The 20,390-nt window shown below is 52.4% G+C and overlaps 1 protein-coding gene across 6 annotated transcripts in view; it reads right to left on the bottom strand.

Annotated features, from left to right (window-relative positions):
• Positions 1–6,195: 6,195 nt before the first annotated feature.
• Positions 6,196–20,390, bottom strand: part of Shank3 (SH3 and multiple ankyrin repeat domains 3) — a 62,371-nt gene continuing 48,176 nt past the window's right edge. For 2 of the 6 annotated variants that reach the window (XM_031352997.1, XM_031353005.1), the window contains 2 exons: positions 17,765–20,021; positions 7,561–10,080 (listed from right to left, as the gene is read on the bottom strand). In XM_031352997.1, coding sequence (XP_031208857.1) covers positions 9,492–10,080; positions 17,765–20,021 — 2,846 coding nt within the window. In that variant the 3' untranslated portion in view covers positions 7,561–9,491. Of the gene's footprint in view, positions 6,450–7,560; positions 11,060–17,764; positions 20,022–20,390 lie in introns of those variants that run through there. The other 4 variants (XM_031353039.1, XM_031353013.1, XM_031353031.1 and 1 more) reach the window with 4 other exon arrangements.

Below are 20,390 nucleotides of genomic sequence, written 5' to 3'. Positions count from 1 at the left end.
GGCCAATCAGCAGGGTGATCTCCCACCCCCACCCCAGCAGTTAGGCCAGGCAGGCCTCCTTGATTAACTGATCCATGCTGAAGCGCCAATCTGAACTTCCTGCGTAAATTCTCCTGACCTCGAGAGGCGGTGAGGTACTCATGTACAACCAACCCGTTTCCCCTGTCCGAAGACTTCCATTCACCCTTGGCGAGCCTTCTGAAGTCTCACTTTAGGAATACTTGGGATATGCTCTTTGGGAGATGACACCACAACAGGCTCATGGACTGAAGAGCAGCTTGGCCCTCCTAGAATGAGGTAGTGCCTACAGTATGTTCACAGCCAAAAAAGAAAATCAGGTTCTGCTGGCTGATAAATCTTCAGGATGTGGTTGGGGGGCTGCAGGGTGCGAGAAGTGTGTACCACCAGAATGCTTCCAAGGAGCCATTTTGAGGTTTCTTGGCTTATGACGTCAAAGCCTACCTTGTTGCCCACTGCTGAGTATCACGTGCTTCTCGAAGTTCTCCGGGTCTCCTCTTTTGAACATAAGTCCAGCCACATATCATCTGTACCTGAGCAGCAGGCATTCTCATCACGGCTATCTGCATATCAAGTGTCTTTTTTTTATATATCTGATTATCGGAAGATAGTATGATAGATGTGTGTCACATACTTTGATGCTCCTCCTTCCCTGTAATGATGTCAGAAGGTCTCACCTTCTCTGACTGCAAGTCCCCAACAGCCTGCTAGAGAATGGAAAGGTTACATCTTCTCTAGGGGGTATCACAAGATGCCGATGCACCCCTGCATGTTATCTTCCCCTGCATGTTGAGTTTTATGGGATGACCTTGATTTCTCTGGGTACCTTTAACTGAATGTCATACTTTATTATATAACTTTCAGGAGGTCCCATCTCCCAAGGCTAGCCAATAAGGTCTTGAATATCTAACCTAAGCATCAGAAAGCTGACTTCCTCTCTCCGTACGTGAAGACAATTGCTCTTTTCCACATCAGGGCCTGAGGTCTCGTTTCTTCCATCTGAGTGGTACCTTGTCACATCTTCTCTACCAGAATCAAGAGATCTTATATCCTCTACCTGAGTATAGACTGTACCTTAACTATACGAATGTTCTTTGAGTCTCAACTCCCATAATGAAGTGTCAGAAATATTCATTTCTCCTAAAAGAAGTCTCTCCCTGCTTGAGTACAGTCTCATCTCCCTATGTAAATGTCATATACTTTCCCTCCTTTCCAAGAATATCATCTCAATTTCATTTCTGCCTGTCTTAGTCCCTACTGCCTAAGGGTCACAAAATTCCCCCTCTTCTGTTTGAGTATGAGGACGTCTTCCACCCCCTATCAGAGCATCTTGTCTCTATCTGACAGTCAGGACTCATAATTTCAGTTGTGCATCTGAAGCAGTGTTTTTCAACCTATGGATGGCAAACCCCTTTGGGGGTCGCATAATCAGATGTCCTGACTATCATATATTACAAATTGTAACAACAGAAAAATTACAGTTATGAAGTAGGAATGAAATAATTTTATGGCTGGGGGTCACTACAACATAAGGAGCTGTATTCAAGGGTCGCAGCATTAGGAAGGTTGAGAACCGCTGCTTCGGAGGTCTTCTCTCTGTAAGTGACTAGAAGGTATCAGCCTCCCTCTTAGGCTATAAGCATATCTCTGCTATTAGAACACTACTAAGTCTTATCTTTTCTACCTCAGCACCAAGCATTCTCATCTCTTTTGCTGAATAATGAGAGCATCTCCCCCTGCCTGCCGCCCCTCCCCATCTCAGGTTGTGTTCTAACATCTCAACTTGTAGTCTTAATGCTTTTTCTAAAGATTATTCTTTTTGTTTACATTTTTTATTTTATTTTTACTCGTGGGTACATGTCTGTGTGAAGATATGCTGTGTGTGGGGGTGGGGTACCCTAAGGCCAGAAGAAGGTACTGGAGCCACGAAAGCTAGAGTCACATGACTGCCAACATGGGAACTGGGAATCGAACTCAGGTCCTTAATCACTGAGCCATCTCTCTCCATCACAGCCATGAGTGTCTCCTGGGCCTAGACATCTCATCTACCTTTACCAGGCACTCGTAAGACCCCAGTACCACCATCTGAATAGCGGGATGATTCAACTCTCTTGCCTCCATATTGCATACTGTTCTCTCCCTATATTCTAACAAGAGGTCTTATTTCTCCTAAGTAAGAAGATCTTAGTTTGTAAAGCATGTCAGTAGAGACATGACCTCAGGGGCCCGAAGATGCTTCTCCCTAATGCGTGGACTCTCACCTTGATGCTCTGCCCTGTGCCTCTAAACTGGATTAAGAACAATGTGGCCTGTGGGAGAGGCCAAGGGCTGAGGCCAAAGGACCTCAGGTCTAACATGGACCAAACATGTGCCCCTTAGCCACAGGAATGGGTCTACTTTCTCAGAGTAATAGGTTCCTGATCCCACACAACTGCTAGCAGGACCAAGAAGAGATGATATAATTCTAGATAGCTAACATGAAGAATGAGTATAGTCTCCGGCCATGATTAACATCCCTTCTAACATCCCTCATTAATTTGTAGAAATGCTGAAATGTTCATTTTCAAACTTACATCTTCCATGAAAAAATGTGAGCCAATGGCCAGCCTTCAAATAGCAAATTGTTCAAATTCTTGTTCGTGACCCTTTTTATTCTACTTGTTAGGAACTAAATCTCATGATAAAAATCAAAAAGTCGTTGGTGACAAAAAATATCCAAATGCCAGTAGAAACTTCACGCTGAAGGCTCGTAGTTCCAGTTACTCCGGAAACTGGGGCAAGAGGAAGACCACAGGTTCAAACCTGGCCTGGGCTACAGAATGAGTTCAAGACCAGAAAGGGGTGGGAGTAGGGGACAACTACCTGAGGGCCATGAGATTTGTATCTCTGCTGCCTGCATGTCATAAAGTGGTCCCTCCTCTACCTGAATATACAGGAGTGCTTAAGTCAATTGCAGGGCTCTCAAGTACCTCTAACCATCATCAGGAGCTTTTATCTGAATCACAAAGATATTTTTCTTCTCTATGTCAGAAGAGTTCTCTCCTGCCTCAGAGTGTAAGGTCCCTCTTTCTTAACCTTTATGTTAGATAGTAAGTCTTGTTTTCTCTATGTGAAGACTAAATAGTCCTTTTACACCAACCTGAGAGTAAGTTTCGGCTTAACCACCAAGTATGAGAAGGCCTATTGTAAGTGGGTGCCAGGTTGTACCTGATAAACAACCCAGTGGCTTGGGAAACAGTTAAGAAAGGGGGGCCAGAAAGAGGGATCAGCACAGACAGGTACCTACCACCAAGCCTGATGATCTGAGGTCAATCCCAGACCCCACACGATAGCAGAAGAGAACCAACTCCCACAAGTTGTCTTCTGACCTCCGCTTGTGCACCATGGCACCCACACTCACATATGCTCACACACAAACACACAGAATCAATAAAAATACAACAAGAGATGGCACCAGGATGGGGTTGCTGCCCACCTTTAATCCCAGCACTCCAGGGGCAAGGGCAGGGGCAGGCGGATCTCTGAGTTTGAGGCCAGCCTGGTCTACAGAGTGAATTCCAGGTCAGCCAGGGCTATACCAGAAAAAAACCTGTTTCAAAAACAAACAATGAACAAACAAATAAAACAAAAACAAAAACAAAAAACAAAAAAGGGCTGGAGAGATGGCTCAGCGGTTAAGAGCACTGACTGCTCTTCCATAGGTCCTGAGTTCAATTCCCAGCAACCACATGCCACATGGTGGGCTCAACAACCATCTGTAATGGGATCTGATGCCCTCTCCTGGGGTGTCTGAAGAGAGCAACAGCGTACTCACATACATAAGACAAACAAATAAATGTTTTTTAAAACATGGCAACATGAATTCAAAAAGTGACATTAAACTTAATTTTTGAATGTTAAGGTTGTGATTATAGCTCAATTACAGAGCACTGGCCTGACATGCTCAAGGCCTTGGGTCTTATCTCCAGAACCGCAACATTAATAATTAGAATAATAAATATCTGCCTGGTGTGGTGGTGCACACCTTTAATCCCAGCACTCGGGAGGCAGAGGCAGGTGGATCTCTGAGTTTGAGGCCACCCTAGTCACAAATTGAGTTCAAGGACAACCAGGGCTACACAGAGAAACCCTGTCTTGAAAAAAATAAAAAGGAGCTGGGCGGTGGTGGCGCACGCCTTTAATCCCAGCACTTGGGAGGCAGAGGCAGGCAGATTTCTGAGTTCGAGGCCAGCCTGGTCTACAGAGTGAGCTCCAGGACAGCCAGGGCTATAAAGAGAAACCCTGTCTCGAAAAACCAAAATAAATAAATTAATTAATTAAATAAATAAATAATAATAAAAAAGAATGAAGCCCATTAGTATAGCAGGTAGCACATCAGTATAAAAATAATAATAACAATAATAATAATATACAGATAAACGACTACCCAGGCATTTTCAAAGAATTTTAATGGACATAAAGTTACAAATTCAACAGTTAGAAATTGTTGGGGTTTTTTGTTTGTTTTGTTTGTTTTTTGTTTTGTTTTTGCTAAAAAAGCACTGACTCTTGGGCCCACAGGGTACCTTAAAGCAGAGTGGAAGCCTAGCATATCTGCCTTCATTTTCTGTTTACTTTAGGTCAGACACCTGCCTAACTCTGTCCATAGGGATATCAGCATGTCTAAAAACCACTGATATCTACCCATCTCATATCAGTCTTTAAGGCTGAAGGCACAAATATTCACTGAGACTTTAGTGTGTGTACCTGAATATTCCTACGTGTGTGCATGTATGACCACACAAATGCCCCACTGCACGTTTCAATATCAGGGGACAATCCTGGGCAATAATCCTTGCCTTCTACCTTGTCTAAGAGAGTCTTTTTGTTGTTCGAGGCTGTGGATGCCAGGGAACTGGCTGGCCAACAGGCTTCTGGGAAGTCGCGCATTCCTGCCTCCCATTTCTCATTGTAGAAGCACTTGCCACTGCATCCGGCTCTGCATGGGTTCTGGAGTTTGGAACTCAGCTCTTTCCTGCTCCCAAGGCATATACTTTACCCACTGACCCATCTCTCCAGCCTCTCACTGTCAGTTTTATATCGTCCTGCTACAGACCCCAAAAAGGGTCCCTTAGGGTCTCCAGACATCGTTTTAAACCTACAGCCACTGTGGATGCCCCGTGCCTGTAGCAGAGCCCAGCCTGACAATTGTCTATGGTGGTAAAGGCTGCTCCCTAGAGCTGGAATCATCATCGAATTGTGAGAACCTTTACATTGCTTCCCTCACAACAATAAGGACTTCTTTTGCTACCTCAGAAAAATTAAACTTGAGACTGTGATGTAGTAGACCCACACTTGACCTGGACTGCTTAATATACATGCTTCTTGCCACCTGCCCTATTTAAAGCTCCTGTCAGGCTTGACTCCCCTTCCCAATATGTGGTTAAACCTGCCTTCTCTACTCTCCACCACTGCCCATCTCTCCCGTTGGCATATGGGGGCAAGTGGCCCAACACTGCCTTACGGGGTCCCCAGAAACGGGGCTTCTGCTCTATATTGTAAACCCAGAATTATTTAACTGTTCATTTTAAATGTTTACGTGTACCATTTTGTGGCTTCACAGCCTTGTGGACTCATGTGTACAGTGAAAGTGCTGAATATAAACTTTAAAGTCAAAGACAAGTTACCTAGTTGAAACTCTCTAGGAAGCATGGAAGGGCTGAGTCTGGAGACCCAGTGTCTACATTCCAGAGAACTGCAATAAGTCACTGCAGAATGAGCCCTCTCCAATTCTAGAACGGGCTACAAGCCTGGTACCTACCCTGAGGCTATGGCGACCTGTGAAGTGCATAACCCAGCTAGGTTTAAGTTCATAACTGAGCTTCAAGGAGGCACAGCCCACCAGACTTCGCCTGCTCCTTGAAGTCACCTGGGGCACCTGCTTTCCCTGGGTGAAGAGGCCAAAGGCATCCCTTGCTATCCAGGATTATTTCTGCCCCCCACCACTTCCCTAACCAGCTCCTCCCTTACCTCCCCCCCCCCCCCCCCCCCCCCCCCCCCCCCCCCCCCCCCGCCCTCGACTCCGGGGTAGCTTCCGGAGCATCAGAATCTGTGGTCTGTATTCCTGACGCAGGACCCACTAACCTGCTTGCCTTCTCTGAAGCTCCTCCCTCTGGCTTGTTCAGGCATCTCGTGATCCCTTGGCTCTCTCCAAAGTCTTGTTGGGTAGGAATTTGTCTGCCTGCTCACCTGACTGTGCTCATGGCTAACCACAGCTCCCAAGGCCACAGAGTGTGGGTTCACCACCACCACCACTATGTGATTGGCTGGTGACAGCTGTCTGCTGGCCTTGTCTGTAGATGCGCTCTTGAAGGTCACGTCTGTGTTTCGTGCTTGGCTCAGAGGAAACAGAAGAAGGTAAACCTTGCGTCTTTGAGAAGCTGGCTTTGCCCCTTAAGGGAGTAGACATGGTACAATGTGAGAAGCACAAAACTCCTCTAATTTGAGACAATACTGAGAGCCCGGGAGGATCCAACCCAGACTCTGAACAGCAAGGAGGGCTCCCTGGAAGAATGAACTTTGAAAGGGGGGGGGGGGGGGGGGGGGGCGTGTTACAGCAAAGCTGGGAACAGCAGGGGGGAGAAAGTATAAGAGAGACTAGAAGGGCATAAGGGGACCCCTCACCAGCTTCATTTGTTGGTCTGGTTGGGGGAGTTGCAAAAGGTAGGAATGGAGGTGGGAAACCATCGCATCGACCCAGGGGAAGTGAGGCCAAACACAGTGAGCAGCCAAGCTGAGGACCAGCACATACAAAGGGACATGAGGTTTGAAACTTGAAGTAGATTTTATAAACACCACTGGAAGGTTTTAACTCCTAGGTTTAAAAGTGGGGTGGGGGGTGGGCAGTGGTGGCCCACACCTTTAATCCCAGCACTCGGGAGGCAGAGACAGGTGGATTTCTGAGTTCGAGGCCAGCCTGGTCTACAGAGTTCCAGGACAGCCAGGGCTATACAGAGAAACCTTGTCTCGAAACCACTCCCCCCCCGCAAAAAAAAAGTGGGGTGGGGGTATCGTTCAGTGGTAGAGTCCTGGCCTGGGTTCCATCCCCAGCACCAGAAAGCAAAGAAGAAATAGTGACAGGGATCCCAGAGGACCATAAGTCTAGAGGTCGCTGCTACCCCTGGCTGGAGAGATGGCTCAGCCGGTAAGGGCACTCACTCTGCTTGCAGAGGACCAGAGGTTGGTTCTCAGTGCCCACATCAGGGAGCTCACAGCTGCCTAAACACCAGCTACCTCCCAAGGGCACCCTCACATGTACGTCACACACTTACGAAGACATAGTTACATAAAAATAATTTAAAACAAAATGAGGTGCTAAAAAGTCTGCAGAGAGCCTGAGCCAGGGTCTTGCAAACTGGAGGTGGTCAGTGTAGCAAGGAGGTCTAAGAAAGGCTTGCTCCCAAGATCCTGCCGGGCCCACAGCACACTGAGCCAAGGCTGTGGGTCCGTCTGAGGAATGGGGCCTATCATTCCCTAACCCTAAGCAAGCAAACCGAGACATGATTTCATTTCTTATAAATTTATTACATAATATTATAATAATTATTATTAATAATAATAATATAAGAAACATAGATCTCTGTGGGGTGTATCACAACGTCAGGGTCAGGAGGCCTCAGGACTGGAGCAGGGGGTTGGAAGCCCCCAGATGGAACTCCATACAAAAGGGGGGGTGAAGCGGAACTGACCCTGTAAAGTTAAAAACCCAAATTGAACAGAACCAAAAACCCACAGGTAAATGTGAGACTGTGTATGTGGCAGTCTGTTACAGTGACTGCTGCTGTGTGTGTGACCTGCTCTGTTGGTAAAGAGGGTTAGTGGGTGTGACTCTGTGTCTAGGGAATGGGGCCGGTGGGCCAGGGTGGGGCGGATGGGCACAGACCGGCGTGCCAAGCCCCTGGGCCATGAAAACACCTGTTTTCTGTCTTTTTATATATATATATATATATTTTATTAAAAAAAGCTAGAAATAGAAACAGAAACTTGTGAGTGACGTGGATGGAGCTTAGTACAGACTCCAAACCCGATGTTTAAAAATGCCCAGGGCCCCCACCCCACAGGTCATCGCTGAGTGTGAGGAGTCACAGTAAGGGGGCCAGGGCACCCTCAGGAGTCTTCGCCTCTCTCCAAGGGCTGCTGTGGCCTGATTTTAGCGGTCCCCACAATTCTCTTAGAAGCCCAAAGGGGCACTGCCTGCAGGGGAGCCCTTGAGGCCTCCCAAAGTTGAAAGGATTCACCGAGAATCCCTGCTTAAGCTAGGCGAGGCTCGGGGAGAAGAGGCTGAGAAAGCAGCAGGACCTACCAGCAGGACAGCCTTCCTTTGGAGAAGACAGGGCCCCTCCTTCACAGGCACACAACCATGCACGCACCCCGCGCAAGCTCCCACCACCTCCCACCTCCCATCTGGAACAGCCCCTGGGGACCACTCCACAATCAAGCACATACAGGGCACCCGTGCACTCAGCCACACCCAGTTTTCACAAGCACACAGGCGTGCACACACATATTTGGCGCGCGCGCGCACGCACACACACAGGGCAGGTTTTGGGGAGTCTTTGGGGGTGCGAGGCAGGGAGGCTTCTCTGCTGTAGTTGCCCAAGAAGTGGGAAAGGTTAGACCCCTCCTTTGGGAGAGACCCTGTGAAGATGATGGCTGGGGTTGGGTTACCGGGGCCCAGCCCCAGGGCAATAATCTCCCAGGCCACCTGGCCCTGCTAGTGCCCAGCAGGCAATGCCTGCCACCCGTTCCCCTGAGCAGCACCTAAAGGGTGGGTGGGGCATACTATAGCTCAGCGAGGGAAGGGGGCTGAGCCGGGGTCCCCAGGGTGGGCTGCCAGGACCCTGGCTAACCCCAGGCCAGCTGGAGTGTCCCCTGCCCTGTATTGGGTGGCAGTGAGGGGCCGGAAGATGGAAGACTGGGCGGCTGTGGCGGGACCAGCGAGAGGACTAGAGGGGAAGAGGGCGGGAACTGTTACGGACAGAGATATTTGTTCCTTTTCTCGTTCCAAATATAGAGTGGATTAAAATATGTAAAACAGGGGGCTCCTTGGCCCCTATCGAGAACCCCTATGTCTCCCCCCTCCCCCCGAGTCACCAAGGCGTGTCCTGACCTCGCATGCTGGACTAGGTTCCCCCTCTGGAAGAATGGCCACCAGGAGCTGTGGAGGAGGTGGTCAGGCCAGAGCACCCTGCCCCAACCCCCTTCCACCCAGCCCCCCTGGTCCGCGCCCTTACTGTGTGCTGGGTGGGGTTCAGCGGCAGGGGAGGGCACTAAGCAATGTACAGGGCAAGTCTCCAAGCAACAGCAAACAGGACGATTCATGCAACATTCCTGGCCCGGGCGCCGTGGTAGGGGGCGAGCCGAGCCTGCGGCCTGGAGTAGGGGTGGGGGCCCTGCCGGCAGGGCGCAGCAGGAACAGGAGAGGGAGTGGGGCGTCAGCTGCCATCCAGCTGCCTGAGCGCACGCTCGATGTTCATGCGGTGGCCAACGCGTGTGACGCCCAGCTCCACGAAGTCTTCCTTGGTGAGCGCAGGCAGGTGTGCGCCTTCGATCTCATGGTCCTCGAAGCGGTCTCGGTGCTCGCCTAAGTGGATGCTCTCCAGCCAGTCGCCCACATCGAACTTGCTCCAGAGCTGCAGGGGCTTCTGTTGAAAGGGCCGACGCGGGCCGGCACTGGGGCCAGAGCCGGGAGAAGGCGAGGGCAGCGGAGATGGTGAGGGGGAGCGGCTGCGCGCACTCACACTTCGCACCACGAAGCGCACTTCCTTGGGTTCGTGCGGGATGGAGAGGCTGGACGACTTGAGGATGGTGGGAGGCGTGAGGCCGAAGGGCCGCCCCGCGCCTCCCACGCCCGCCCCCAGCCCCTCCACCCGCTCCAGCGATGCGGGTTTCACTGGGCTCGGGGCTCGTCTCGCCACGGGGTACCGGCCGCTGGGCCGCACCGAGTAGGAGGCCCCTCCGCCCGGGCCCCCGGGGCTGCGCTGCGCTGAGATGGTGCTCAGCTCACCGAGGCTGCTGAAGAGCCTGCGGAGGGAGAGTGGGTGAGGGCCAGGTGAGGGGTGGAAAGTAAAGTCGGAGTGGACAGAGGGCAGCAGAGCCAGGAAGAGTAGGGCTGGAGGAATATCCTGTGGTCATTCTTTTTAAAAACAAAAACATCCTGAGATAGGCCCAGTGCCTTGCTCTGGGGGATTCTTAAACTGACTGGATTCTAAGAAGTAAGACTGTCCCCCCCCCCCCGACACTGCGCTCCATGGAGGCCCCAAGGACAGTTCACCAAAGGAAACTTTCTCATGGACTAAAGCTGCCTGCTCCTCCCTGCCAGCCTCTAACACAGCCTCTGGGTGTGGGTTCCATCCGCAGATGCTCTGGACTCTAAGATTTGAACAGTATCTTCACCACCAACCCCCCCCCCCCACAGCTCTGTTCTCAAGCCTCAAGAGACCCAGAGCAACCAAGGCCAGTTTCTGGGATGGTGGAGTCATGGTAAAGGCTGGCAGTGGCACATGACCGTGAACAGTGAAGACAAACACCAGGCAGGGCTCACACCCACAGGAGGTGTGAGGCAACGGCACACGGTCAACAGCAAGAGAGCCTCCCAGCACAGGAGAGCACACCACAGCAGCAATGGCGACTACTTGTGCTGCGGACATGCAGCGGCACTCAGGAACGCGGTAGCACACAGGCAGACACACAAGGCAGATGGTACCTCGCTTCCCAGCCTCACCTGCCAGGATCCTGGACTTCCAGCCCTGCCCCGGCCTGCCTGGCAGGAAGGAGGCCAGCCAGAGGTGGCTGCTCTAACGAAGGCCTACTCCATAGCCCCTCAACCCCATCTGTACCCCTCACTATGTCCAAGGATAGCCTCAGTAGCTGTCAGCAGCACCAAAGCCCCCACAGAGCCATGCAGTGCAGCCAGGGGGCAGCCAGGCACAGCATGTGGACTGCAAGAGGCATGGGATGGGCATGCTCACTTACACAGCCGGCACTCGGGACCACCGCGCAGCTAGACAGAGCAGCCACATGCAGATGGGCAGGAGAGAGCAATGAGAGAGAGTGTTAGCAGGCCAGGCCCACAATGCCTTCAGTCACAACCACACAATGGGCAGCCAGGTTCAGGGACCCCTGTGGGACACTCTATGGAGGTCGGAACTCAGAAGGTAAGGCCCGTCTGCTGCAGAGCTACTGGGGAAGAGAAAGTACCCAGGACAGCTTGGACAGAGACATCTGGTTTGCCTGCCCTGGAGTAGCTCGCTGGCGTTCTCCACTGGACGGGGCAGACCTTAAGTGTTGTTTAGCATTGCCTTGCAGTCTGATAGTTTCACTCTAACATTTGACCAACTTCTCTCCAGTGGCCATCTCACCCCCACAACGTCCCCTCTTTCTTTAGGATAGCCTAAGTTCCGGCCCACCTGGCCCAGAATCCCACACCAGCAGGAGTCCCCTCAACGCACCCCTGTCCTTGTTACACAGCTTGGCTCTGCAATGTCCCCCTAAAAGGTTTGCATTCTGAAGGTATAGTGGTGGATCACTGAGAGGTAACTGGACTATGAGAGGGCTGCTCTAATCAATGAATTAATACACTGACTGGGGTCGGGTGTGGTGGTGGCACACACTCAGCACTCAGGAGGCAGAGGCAGGCAGATCTCTGTGAGTCTGAGTCTAGCCTGGTCTACAAAGCAAACTCCAGGCCAGGGACTTTGTCCCTCCCCACCCACCAAAAAAACTAACAATGATCACAGCAACAATACACCAATGACTTCATGACTTGACGGTCTTATTCCTGCCCCCTCTTTCCCCTTCTTGCTTCCTGGCTGCCAGGAAATGATTCACTGAGCCTTCGCTGTTAGGACACTCTCCGCAGCAATGGGGGCCAAGCCACCACAGAGACTGAAATCTCTGAAACTATGAACCAAAGTACAACTTTCCTCCTCAAATTGTGGCTCTGAGGCGAAATCTGTAACAGAGAAGAGCAAGCTAGCGAACATGTTCCCTTAAGCAACTTTCAACTTTTACCCTGCACTGTGCAAGATCAGTCCTGGAGACCTCATTTCCATCACTTTCAACAGCTTTCTCCTCAGCCGTCCCTACTGCTTCCTCCCAACTGCTCAGGGCAGAGCTTCTCAAGCCAAACAGAGCCACCAACACAAAGATCGCAGAAACATCTTCAGTCTACACAAGGGAACAGACAGGCAAAACCTCCAGAAGAAACTGTCACTCCCATGGAACTTGGCCTCGGGAAGCCATCTTGGCTTCGGGGCAAAGTGCAGTGGGCAGCAGAGGTGAGACAGTAAGGTCCTTGGGGAGGTGGTGCTAGAAGCATAGTTGTGACGTCAGACTGTGGCCACCTACAAAGTCCAACAAAGCCAGACATGTCACCTTCGCTGCTTCCCCCCTGAATTCAAGGGGACCCTGGCATGGGCATCTGCATCACAGAATAGACACCTAGGCAAGACCTACCCCAAAGGTTAGGTTTCAGCAGCATACTGCCAACCTGGAGGGTACAAGAGAGCCGTAAGGCAGTGCAATGGGGCAATTCTGGATCCAAAAGGCCTAAGCTAGGACAAGTAGCTACACCTGTCTGAATGGCACCAAAGCCTGCCTTCCTGGCAGGGGTGACCTGGAGGCCTGGGCTGAGGCTAACCTAGCATCAGAGGTGCCCAGGAGACTGAGATTAGAGAAAGAGGCAGTGTTGAGTTGGGAGGCCCAGGGGAAAAGCCCAAGGAAGGGTATGTACAGGAAGGAGTGGCCAAGGTGTCAGCGTCTATTCCCTTCCCCATCTTGGGGAAGAGCACTACCCACATTGTCCCCAGGGCAGAAACCCCAGCAGTGTGCAAATCTTGTTTTAACATGTTAACACATTTCTGCATCCCCATCTCTGGCTGTCGCCACATCCACAACCAGGTCACCTCACAGTATCCACTACACCCTCCAAAGTGCTTCTGGCTGGCACGTCGTCTAAGACACTCGATCTTGCCCCTGGAACTCGAAGCCACTGAGACCTGGCCTTAGCTCTGGGCAGTCACCAAGGCTGTTGGCAGGGGTCCCCTGGGATGACCTGTTTCTATGGAGGAGCCCTCCTCTCAACAGCATCCTTCCCAGATAGCTTCTCCAGCCCACCCTGTTTTGTGGCCTGTACTTTCTCAGCCCATGTCATCTACCCATTGTTTGCTGTGACTAACAAGCCCAGCAATGGTATGTGTGAGGGCCCTTTGGTACATTCTGAGCTCAAGGTTTCCACTGGGCTCTCCTAACACCTTCTAACACAGAAGATGTCCAACCCTGCCTCCATGAGCAGCACCCATGAGAAGACCAGGGCTCCTCTACCTTTTCAGCTTTGGGGAATGTCATCAATTCTTCCCATTAACCCAGGTTTCCTTCGTCACCTAAATCCAGGACCCTCTGAGTCTCTCACCATCTACCCTCCCTCCCTTCTCTTCTCCTCTTCCCCTCTTCACCCCCCTCTCCTCTTCCTCCTCCTCCTTTTTCTCTGCTAGGGACAGAGCCCAGGCCTCATGCATACCAGGCAAGCCCTCCAACCACTGAGCTACATCCCAGCCCTCCACTTCCTTCTCAGCAGCTTTCCTCAACTCCCAGAGTCTGGCACAAATTCAGGAATATAATTCACACTGACAAAAAACGATGTCCTACAAAAAACCCTCCTGGGATTGCCTTACCTCCGCCAGCCCACCGGTACCAACAGTCAAGAAAAGGTTCCTTCGTACTCGGGCCTGGCTTCTACGTCAGGATTACCACCTCTGTACTCGTGTGGGTCAGATCTAGGCCTGTGGCCCTTGGCAACTCGGAGGCCCCATTACAGGACAGTTCTTAGTAGGAACAGGCAGGGCCCAGAAGCTTTTGCATAGATCCCTGCTGCCGCCTTGGCCTCCCTCCTCATCGCCCGGCCCGTTCCACACTGACATGCCGAGTGTCCCTATGTCTCCTCGTGTCCCTAAGTCTCCTTGTGTCCCTATGTCTCCTCGTCTATGATCCTCCTGTTCCCTAGCAGAGTTTGGGGCTTTAGAGAATGCATCTGCATATGACTTCATGCGTGTGCCCTGCAGGGACACAATGCATCCTGTTCCCAGTCTCCAGCTGTAATCCAGAACCTTCATGTATGACTGCCCCAGAACCTAGGCGTTGTCCATTCCCTTAACATGCAGCAGGCAGGATCTGTGGCAAACAGGACAGGGCTCTGTGGAGCCATCTGATTGGAAAGTAGGTCTCCTGTGAAATCTCAACAGTGACCTCAATAGGTCTAAAGAACGGGGCGCACTTGACCACCCACACACAAGCATGTGATAAAAAATAATAAAAAAAAAATTAAAGGCTCAGTAAAGCACTGCAGCAAGTATGTCCAAAGCCATTTCACCTTATTTAAAAAGAAAAATGTGACGATCAGTGAGGTATAAAATTGAGTCAGCTGGCATGCCAGCATACACCTGTGATAACAGCACTTGGGAGGCAAAGGCAGGAGGGTTTAATTTAAGCTGAAGGCCAAGTTGAGCTACACAGTGAGTTCAATGCCAGCCTAAACTTTATGGAAAAAAATCTTATCTGGGGTTGATGAGATGGCTCAGTCGGTGAAGGCACTTGCAGCCAAGTCTAACGGCATGAGTTCAATCCCAGGGACCCACAAAATGCAAAGAGAGTACTGACTCCTACAAGTTGTTCTCTGACGTCCACATACATGTACACCATAAAGTGTGTATAATGCACACACACATGCACATGTACAATAAATGTAAGAAAAGAGTCTCATATCTCAATAAAACAAAGCAGATGTAATGCAGTGTTGACCACTTGCTTAGTATGCTCGGGGCCTTGAGTTCAACCTCCGAGTGCCCCTCCCAGAAAGACCCTGAAACCCAAAGCAAAACAGCCCCGCTGTAGGCTTCAAACCACGTGTAAGATTCAAGTCCAAACATGAGACCCAGAAGACAAATGGAAGCAGAGACAGGCACAGGTCCCACGATTGACAGGCAGAGCTCCACCACCAGGTGTGGAGCCCAAGGTTGGGCTTTAAATGATGAACAAGTAAGATGCAGCCCAGGGCTCTTAGAAGACAGAAGTCTGTTCAGCAGAGGTGAGACCTGCAAGCTGAAGTAAGGGACAGGCAAGACCACAGACCCCAGCAGTAGCACCAAGAACCATGTACCTTCCAGCTTCAGCCCAAAGCCCAACAATGGGCCCAGTGTAAACAAGCTGATCTACAAGTTACTGAACTTTTTCCCATGAAACATAGGGAAGTTTAACTTGTCTACAAAAAGCTCAGGCAGCTGAGCACCTGTGGCTAGAATGTATCCTTGCTTGGCCTAAGGCATCTGCAGAGAAGGTGAACAAAGAGGGTCATTTCCTTGGTGGACTCCATCCCGGGAAGAGAAAGATGAACCTGGTAGGTAAGGCTCAGGAACCATGCACAGACCAAAGATGTGGCTCAAGGGTGTGTATTCTGCCAGGACAGATCCTGAGAAGGACAAAGTCACACCTAGACATCAGAACTTTACACACTTTGGACACTTCTCTAAGGGAAAGGCTCATTAGTGATTTTTATGCCAAAGTAAGACCTGAATGCTAGATTCCAGCCCCCACTGGCTACAAAGCCAGAGCTGAGGCACAGCCCCAACAGATATCAAAGTAAGGGTGTCCACAAAGAGCAGACAAAAGACCGGGTCTGAAATAAGCTAGCTGTACACAAAGCCACAAGTGCCCCAGGCCTGCAGCCAGAAACGAAAGCACTGTGGTAGGCAGCAGAACACACTCGAGATGGCCATCATTTCATCCAGGTCCGAGGATGTGACAGCTCACATCGTGGAGACAAGTAGGAGGATCAAAGTCAGTTCAGACTGCATAGCAGCAAGACCCTGTCTCCAAAATCAAAAAAGGCCCAAAATGAGGAAGAAAAGTGAGTGGGAACAGACTGGAATAGAGAGGCAAATTGAAGGACAGGGTGCAAGGTGCTTCAGTGAAGTGAAAATGACTGGATGGCTGGTGATCATGATAAAATGTATCACTTATATACCTAAAAGATGTGGTAACTGCACTCTACAGCAAATGTCTACCTCTGCAATATGAAATCACTGAGCACAGACAGGGTGTTACCAAAAAGTGCTACTAGATGCCCAAGAGATCTTTGCCCATCTGTGCCTCCATGAAATTTGCCTTAGAACAAAGCACTTGCATGAGCCTCCGTTCATTGGCTTAATACATGTTGATTGAGGCTAGGCAATATGCTATGTACTTTAAGTGACTTTTGACTTTCCTCAAGAGAAGAGGCAGAAACAGAGGGGCTGGTGGTGGGGGGAAAGACAAAGAAGGAAGAAAATGGTACAAGTAAGGTTATATTAGGATGCCTCTATCTTTGAAGGCCCCAGTCACATGTCCTGACCGGTCCATAGCCACTCTGCCCACTCTAGGGGTGCCTTCACCTCTGCAGAACTGAAAAGAGCTTTCCAACTTAAGAGATGGAAGAGGCCAAAAACGAAAAGTCCTTAAGAACAGGTCACAAGAAGAGCAGGTCCCTGTCCCTGAACCTCTCAGAGAGCAATGCAAGCTGCTCGCGCTCCCATTCGTCTATTGGACCCTAAACTGGAAGACTGTAAAACAGGCAGGCCCTCTGAGTAAGACCGGAAGTCCTTCTGTAAGCTGTGCACTGCTCACTACTCTGTGAACGCTGTCCTCCACAACTGACAGTGACGAGCGTCTAGGAAACAAGGAGTGGGGAATCAGGCATCCCACCCGAACCCAGAATAGGAGAACCCCAGGACAGAGGCAGGAGCAGCTAAAGAAACACAGACAAGAGGCTGGCCACAAAGTGGTCAGCTGTCACCAGCACCCAAGCAGTCCACACGGGAGCCCTGGGGAAGGTTACCAAGAAAGGGCCTGAGGGATCAACCCAAGGCTCTGGCAGCTTCTGCCTACAAAGTCTAACAACCTTAGTAGCCCCCAGACCTCCTTCATCAACCCCCCTTCTCCATCAACACGGGGTGGGGGGGATGGGGCAAACAAGACAAAAAAGAAAAAGTAGGTGAGAGGGACGGAGTGACTTCCTACTCTTCTTGATGGAGCTTTATAAATCAAATCCAGGATTCTGTGTTGAAGGGCCCTAGGAGGAGCCACAACCCAAAACGTTTCTAGGCCAGAATGTAAGAAATTTGTATCACGTCCCTAAAGAAAAAGAACCAATGTACTCTGGCCTGAAAAAGAATCAAGGGAGGGGACTGCTCCAGGAGAGGCGACACCAGCCATATGGGGCAGCCATACTATCAGAGAGTCAAAATGGAGCCACAGGGCAGTAGACTTGGGGTTAAACAGCCGCTGAGAAGGAAGCGATCTGTGGCTCCAGAGTACATGAGAGGATCCTCAGCTAAGGCAGAGGCAGCTGGAGTTAGAAGCTGGAATACAAAGTTGCAAGCCTGCAGCAGGGCCTCCAGCAGGTCCTGGGAGGTCTCATGACATACCTGGGTCTCACAGGTACCCAGTCCCACCACTGCCTGCACCAAAAGGGGTCCACAGAGCAGCTGTACTAAAGAGCCTCCTATCCCAGACTGCAAAGCAAAACTAGACAAAGATAAAAAGATGGACAGGGAGAACCCGAGCCATGGACAGATGAGAGATGGGACACAGAATGAGGAAGAACAGCAGGAAGCCTGTAATGAACAAAAGGAACGGAAGACAAGGGGACAGCCCCTCCCCACATCACCCTGCTCACCGAGCTGCTGCAATGGGCGACTTCTTAGCAGGGTCCAGCAGGCTGCCCAGGCCACCAACTGGTTCCTCCCCCAAGGAGCGTGTGTCTTTATTCAGCTGCTGCAGACGGGAGCTGAGCTCACTGATCACAGTTGGTTTGTCATCTTCAGGCCCAGGGAGCCCCCGACTCTCCACGGGGTCCCCCCACAGCTTGGACCTTCTCTGGAAGAGGTAGCGAGGGCGGGCAGGCCCAGCAGCAGAAGCCAACCCAGTAGAGGCAGCATGGTGCTGCTGGGCCATGAGCTCACTGTCCGAGGATTGCTTCAGCAGCGGGTCCCTGAAGGTCACCGGCCCCTTCCCCAGCGGGGACTTGAGCTTGGGCTTGGGAGGCACTGGTGGCTTCTCGAGTAGAAAAGTGTGTCCATCAGCAAAGGAGGTGTGGGTGTCAGTGAGTTCCCCACTCTCCGAGCTCAGGGTGGACATGCTGGACACTGTGGAAATGGTGCTTGTGGTCTCCAGATGGGGGTCACTGGAGCTTCGAGTGTCAGCCTCCTCTACTCCAGAGTCAGCTGCAGACTCAGGGGCAGGGGGCAGCTCACTGCTGGGCTTCCCTGAGGCCGGGCTGGGTACCGTGGTGGGCAAGGGGCCCGGCCCTGGGGGTGGGGTGGCCATCAGGATCCCATTGGCAAACTCTTCAGGGGGTGGCACTAGCCCAATTCGGGCCAGTTCCTCTCTGGTCTCCTCATCGCTGGAGGACAGCTGAGCAGGTGGCAGGTTCACAGCGAATACCAGCTCCGGCTCCTCCTCTGAGCTGCCTTGGCCTGGCCCGGGATCTGCTGGGATGCTGCCAGAGGGCTGGACTCGTGGGCTTGGCATAGGCTCTGCCACAGCTGCTGCCTGCATGGGGGCTGGGGCCAGCTCCGGAGTACCGGGGCGCTCCTCTTCAGCCCCCAGCCTGTTGGGCTCCTGTCCATTGCTGGTGGCATGCACAACAATGAGGCCAGCTGGCCGTTGCAAGGACGTGTCCAAGACGCTGAGGATCATGGATTTCTTGTCCTCTGGTGACTTCCGCTCTTCCCGAGGGGGCTTCTCTGCCTCTCTGCGAGCAGGCACTGGAATCCAGGCTGGACTCCGAGGGGAGAAGGCTGGGGAGGCCAATGGTCCTCTCTCGGAGTCTCGGGTTTGCACATCCACAAAGAGGGGTCCAGGGCGGTCAGCATCAGGGCTGTGCACAGGTGTGGGGGACCGGGAAGGTGTTTGCGAGGCCAGAGCCCGCTCTCGGGCAGCCAGAGCAAGAGCTAGGGGTGAGCTAGGATCCAAGGGTTTGCCAGTGAGAGGGTGGATGAAGGTGGAGCCTGAGGGCCCAAGGCTGGGACCACCGACCAATGGCTTCAGAGCAGAAACAGGGGAGGGGAGCAACAAATCGCGGCCAGTGGTGGCGCCTGTCCCTAGAAGGCGCTCATCAATGGAGCGGGAGGGCTGTAGGGATGGCAGATCCGCGCTGGGAGGGCTGCCCTCGATGGCACCCACAGAGAGGAACACAGTAGACCGGCGTCGCTCTTCCAGGCGCCGCTCCTTGACTGGGCCAGGGCTAGGGCCGCCAAAGGTAAGCCCCAGGCCTTCTCCAGAGCTGTAGTCAAGGCCGCCTGGCCGGGGCCCGCGGTGCGTTGGGGAGGGTTCTCGTGCAAAGCTTCCACCCACTGGTCCCGGGCTACCCACGGCCAGGGCCGCGCGCTCCTGAGCGTCCTCCACCTGAAGCTGCTTCACCAGCGGGCTCTTGCGGCGCTGTGGTTTCGACGGAGCAAAGAGGCTGGCACTGAAGGCGCCCAGGTTGGCATAGGGACTATCAGGGCCTGACGGCCTAGGCCGGCGCTTGGGACGTTCAGGCGGTGTGGCTGCAGGTGCAGGTCGGGGGACATCACCCACTTCTGGCGCAGAGTCCTGCAATATGATCATGGAGCGTGCACGCTTCTGACGCTCAGGGTAGGGCAGCGGGCCCAGAGGCGTGCCAGAATCATACAGGCCAGCGGCCCCTGCACCCAGACGAGCCTCCAGGCCTGGTTTGAAGCTGGAGCGCACAGTGTCATAGGCCCGGCCCGGTGGTGGTGGCGGTGAGAAGGTGGGGGGTGGCCCGGAGTCGAAGTAGTAGGGCGCGGGTGGGGGTGGCGGGGCGGTCTGCGGTGGGGGTGGAATGCCTCGACCTTCACGCACTGTGTCCTGCATTGATGTGCTGCGTGGGAAGCGCCCTTCCAGTAGGGATGCCAGCTTCTCATCCTCCCCTGGGGACGGAGGGGCCAGGTAAGTCTGGCAAGGATGCTGGCCATTGAATGGGCTTCTCTGGACCCAGCGCCACAGGCTAGTCCTATCCTCCACCCCAGAATGGCCACAACCCCACCAAGGAAGATGGGATCAGGGTCCATGAAAGGCAAAGGGAGACAGCAAGAGCTCTTCTGAGCAAGACACCCACACTCCATGCCAAGTCCTGTCGCAGGTGGGGAGAGCTCTGATGCAGGGTCTGGGAGGGACCCCACCCACAGTGTAGAGGGCTGCTCCTACAGAGGATCTGGAACAGGACCCAAACTCTGACTGCTGGAACTGAAGCCACGATCTCCCCAACCCCCGTGGGCATGGAGCAGGCCCTGAGAAGA

The sequence above is a fragment of the Mastomys coucha genome, unplaced genomic scaffold (genome assembly GCF_008632895.1).
Source record: "Mastomys coucha isolate ucsf_1 unplaced genomic scaffold, UCSF_Mcou_1 pScaffold11, whole genome shotgun sequence".
NCBI lineage: Eukaryota > Metazoa > Chordata > Mammalia > Rodentia > Muridae > Mastomys > Mastomys coucha.
Note: the sequence above shows the minus strand (reverse complement) of the source record. Positions and strands in the feature narration are given on the sequence as shown.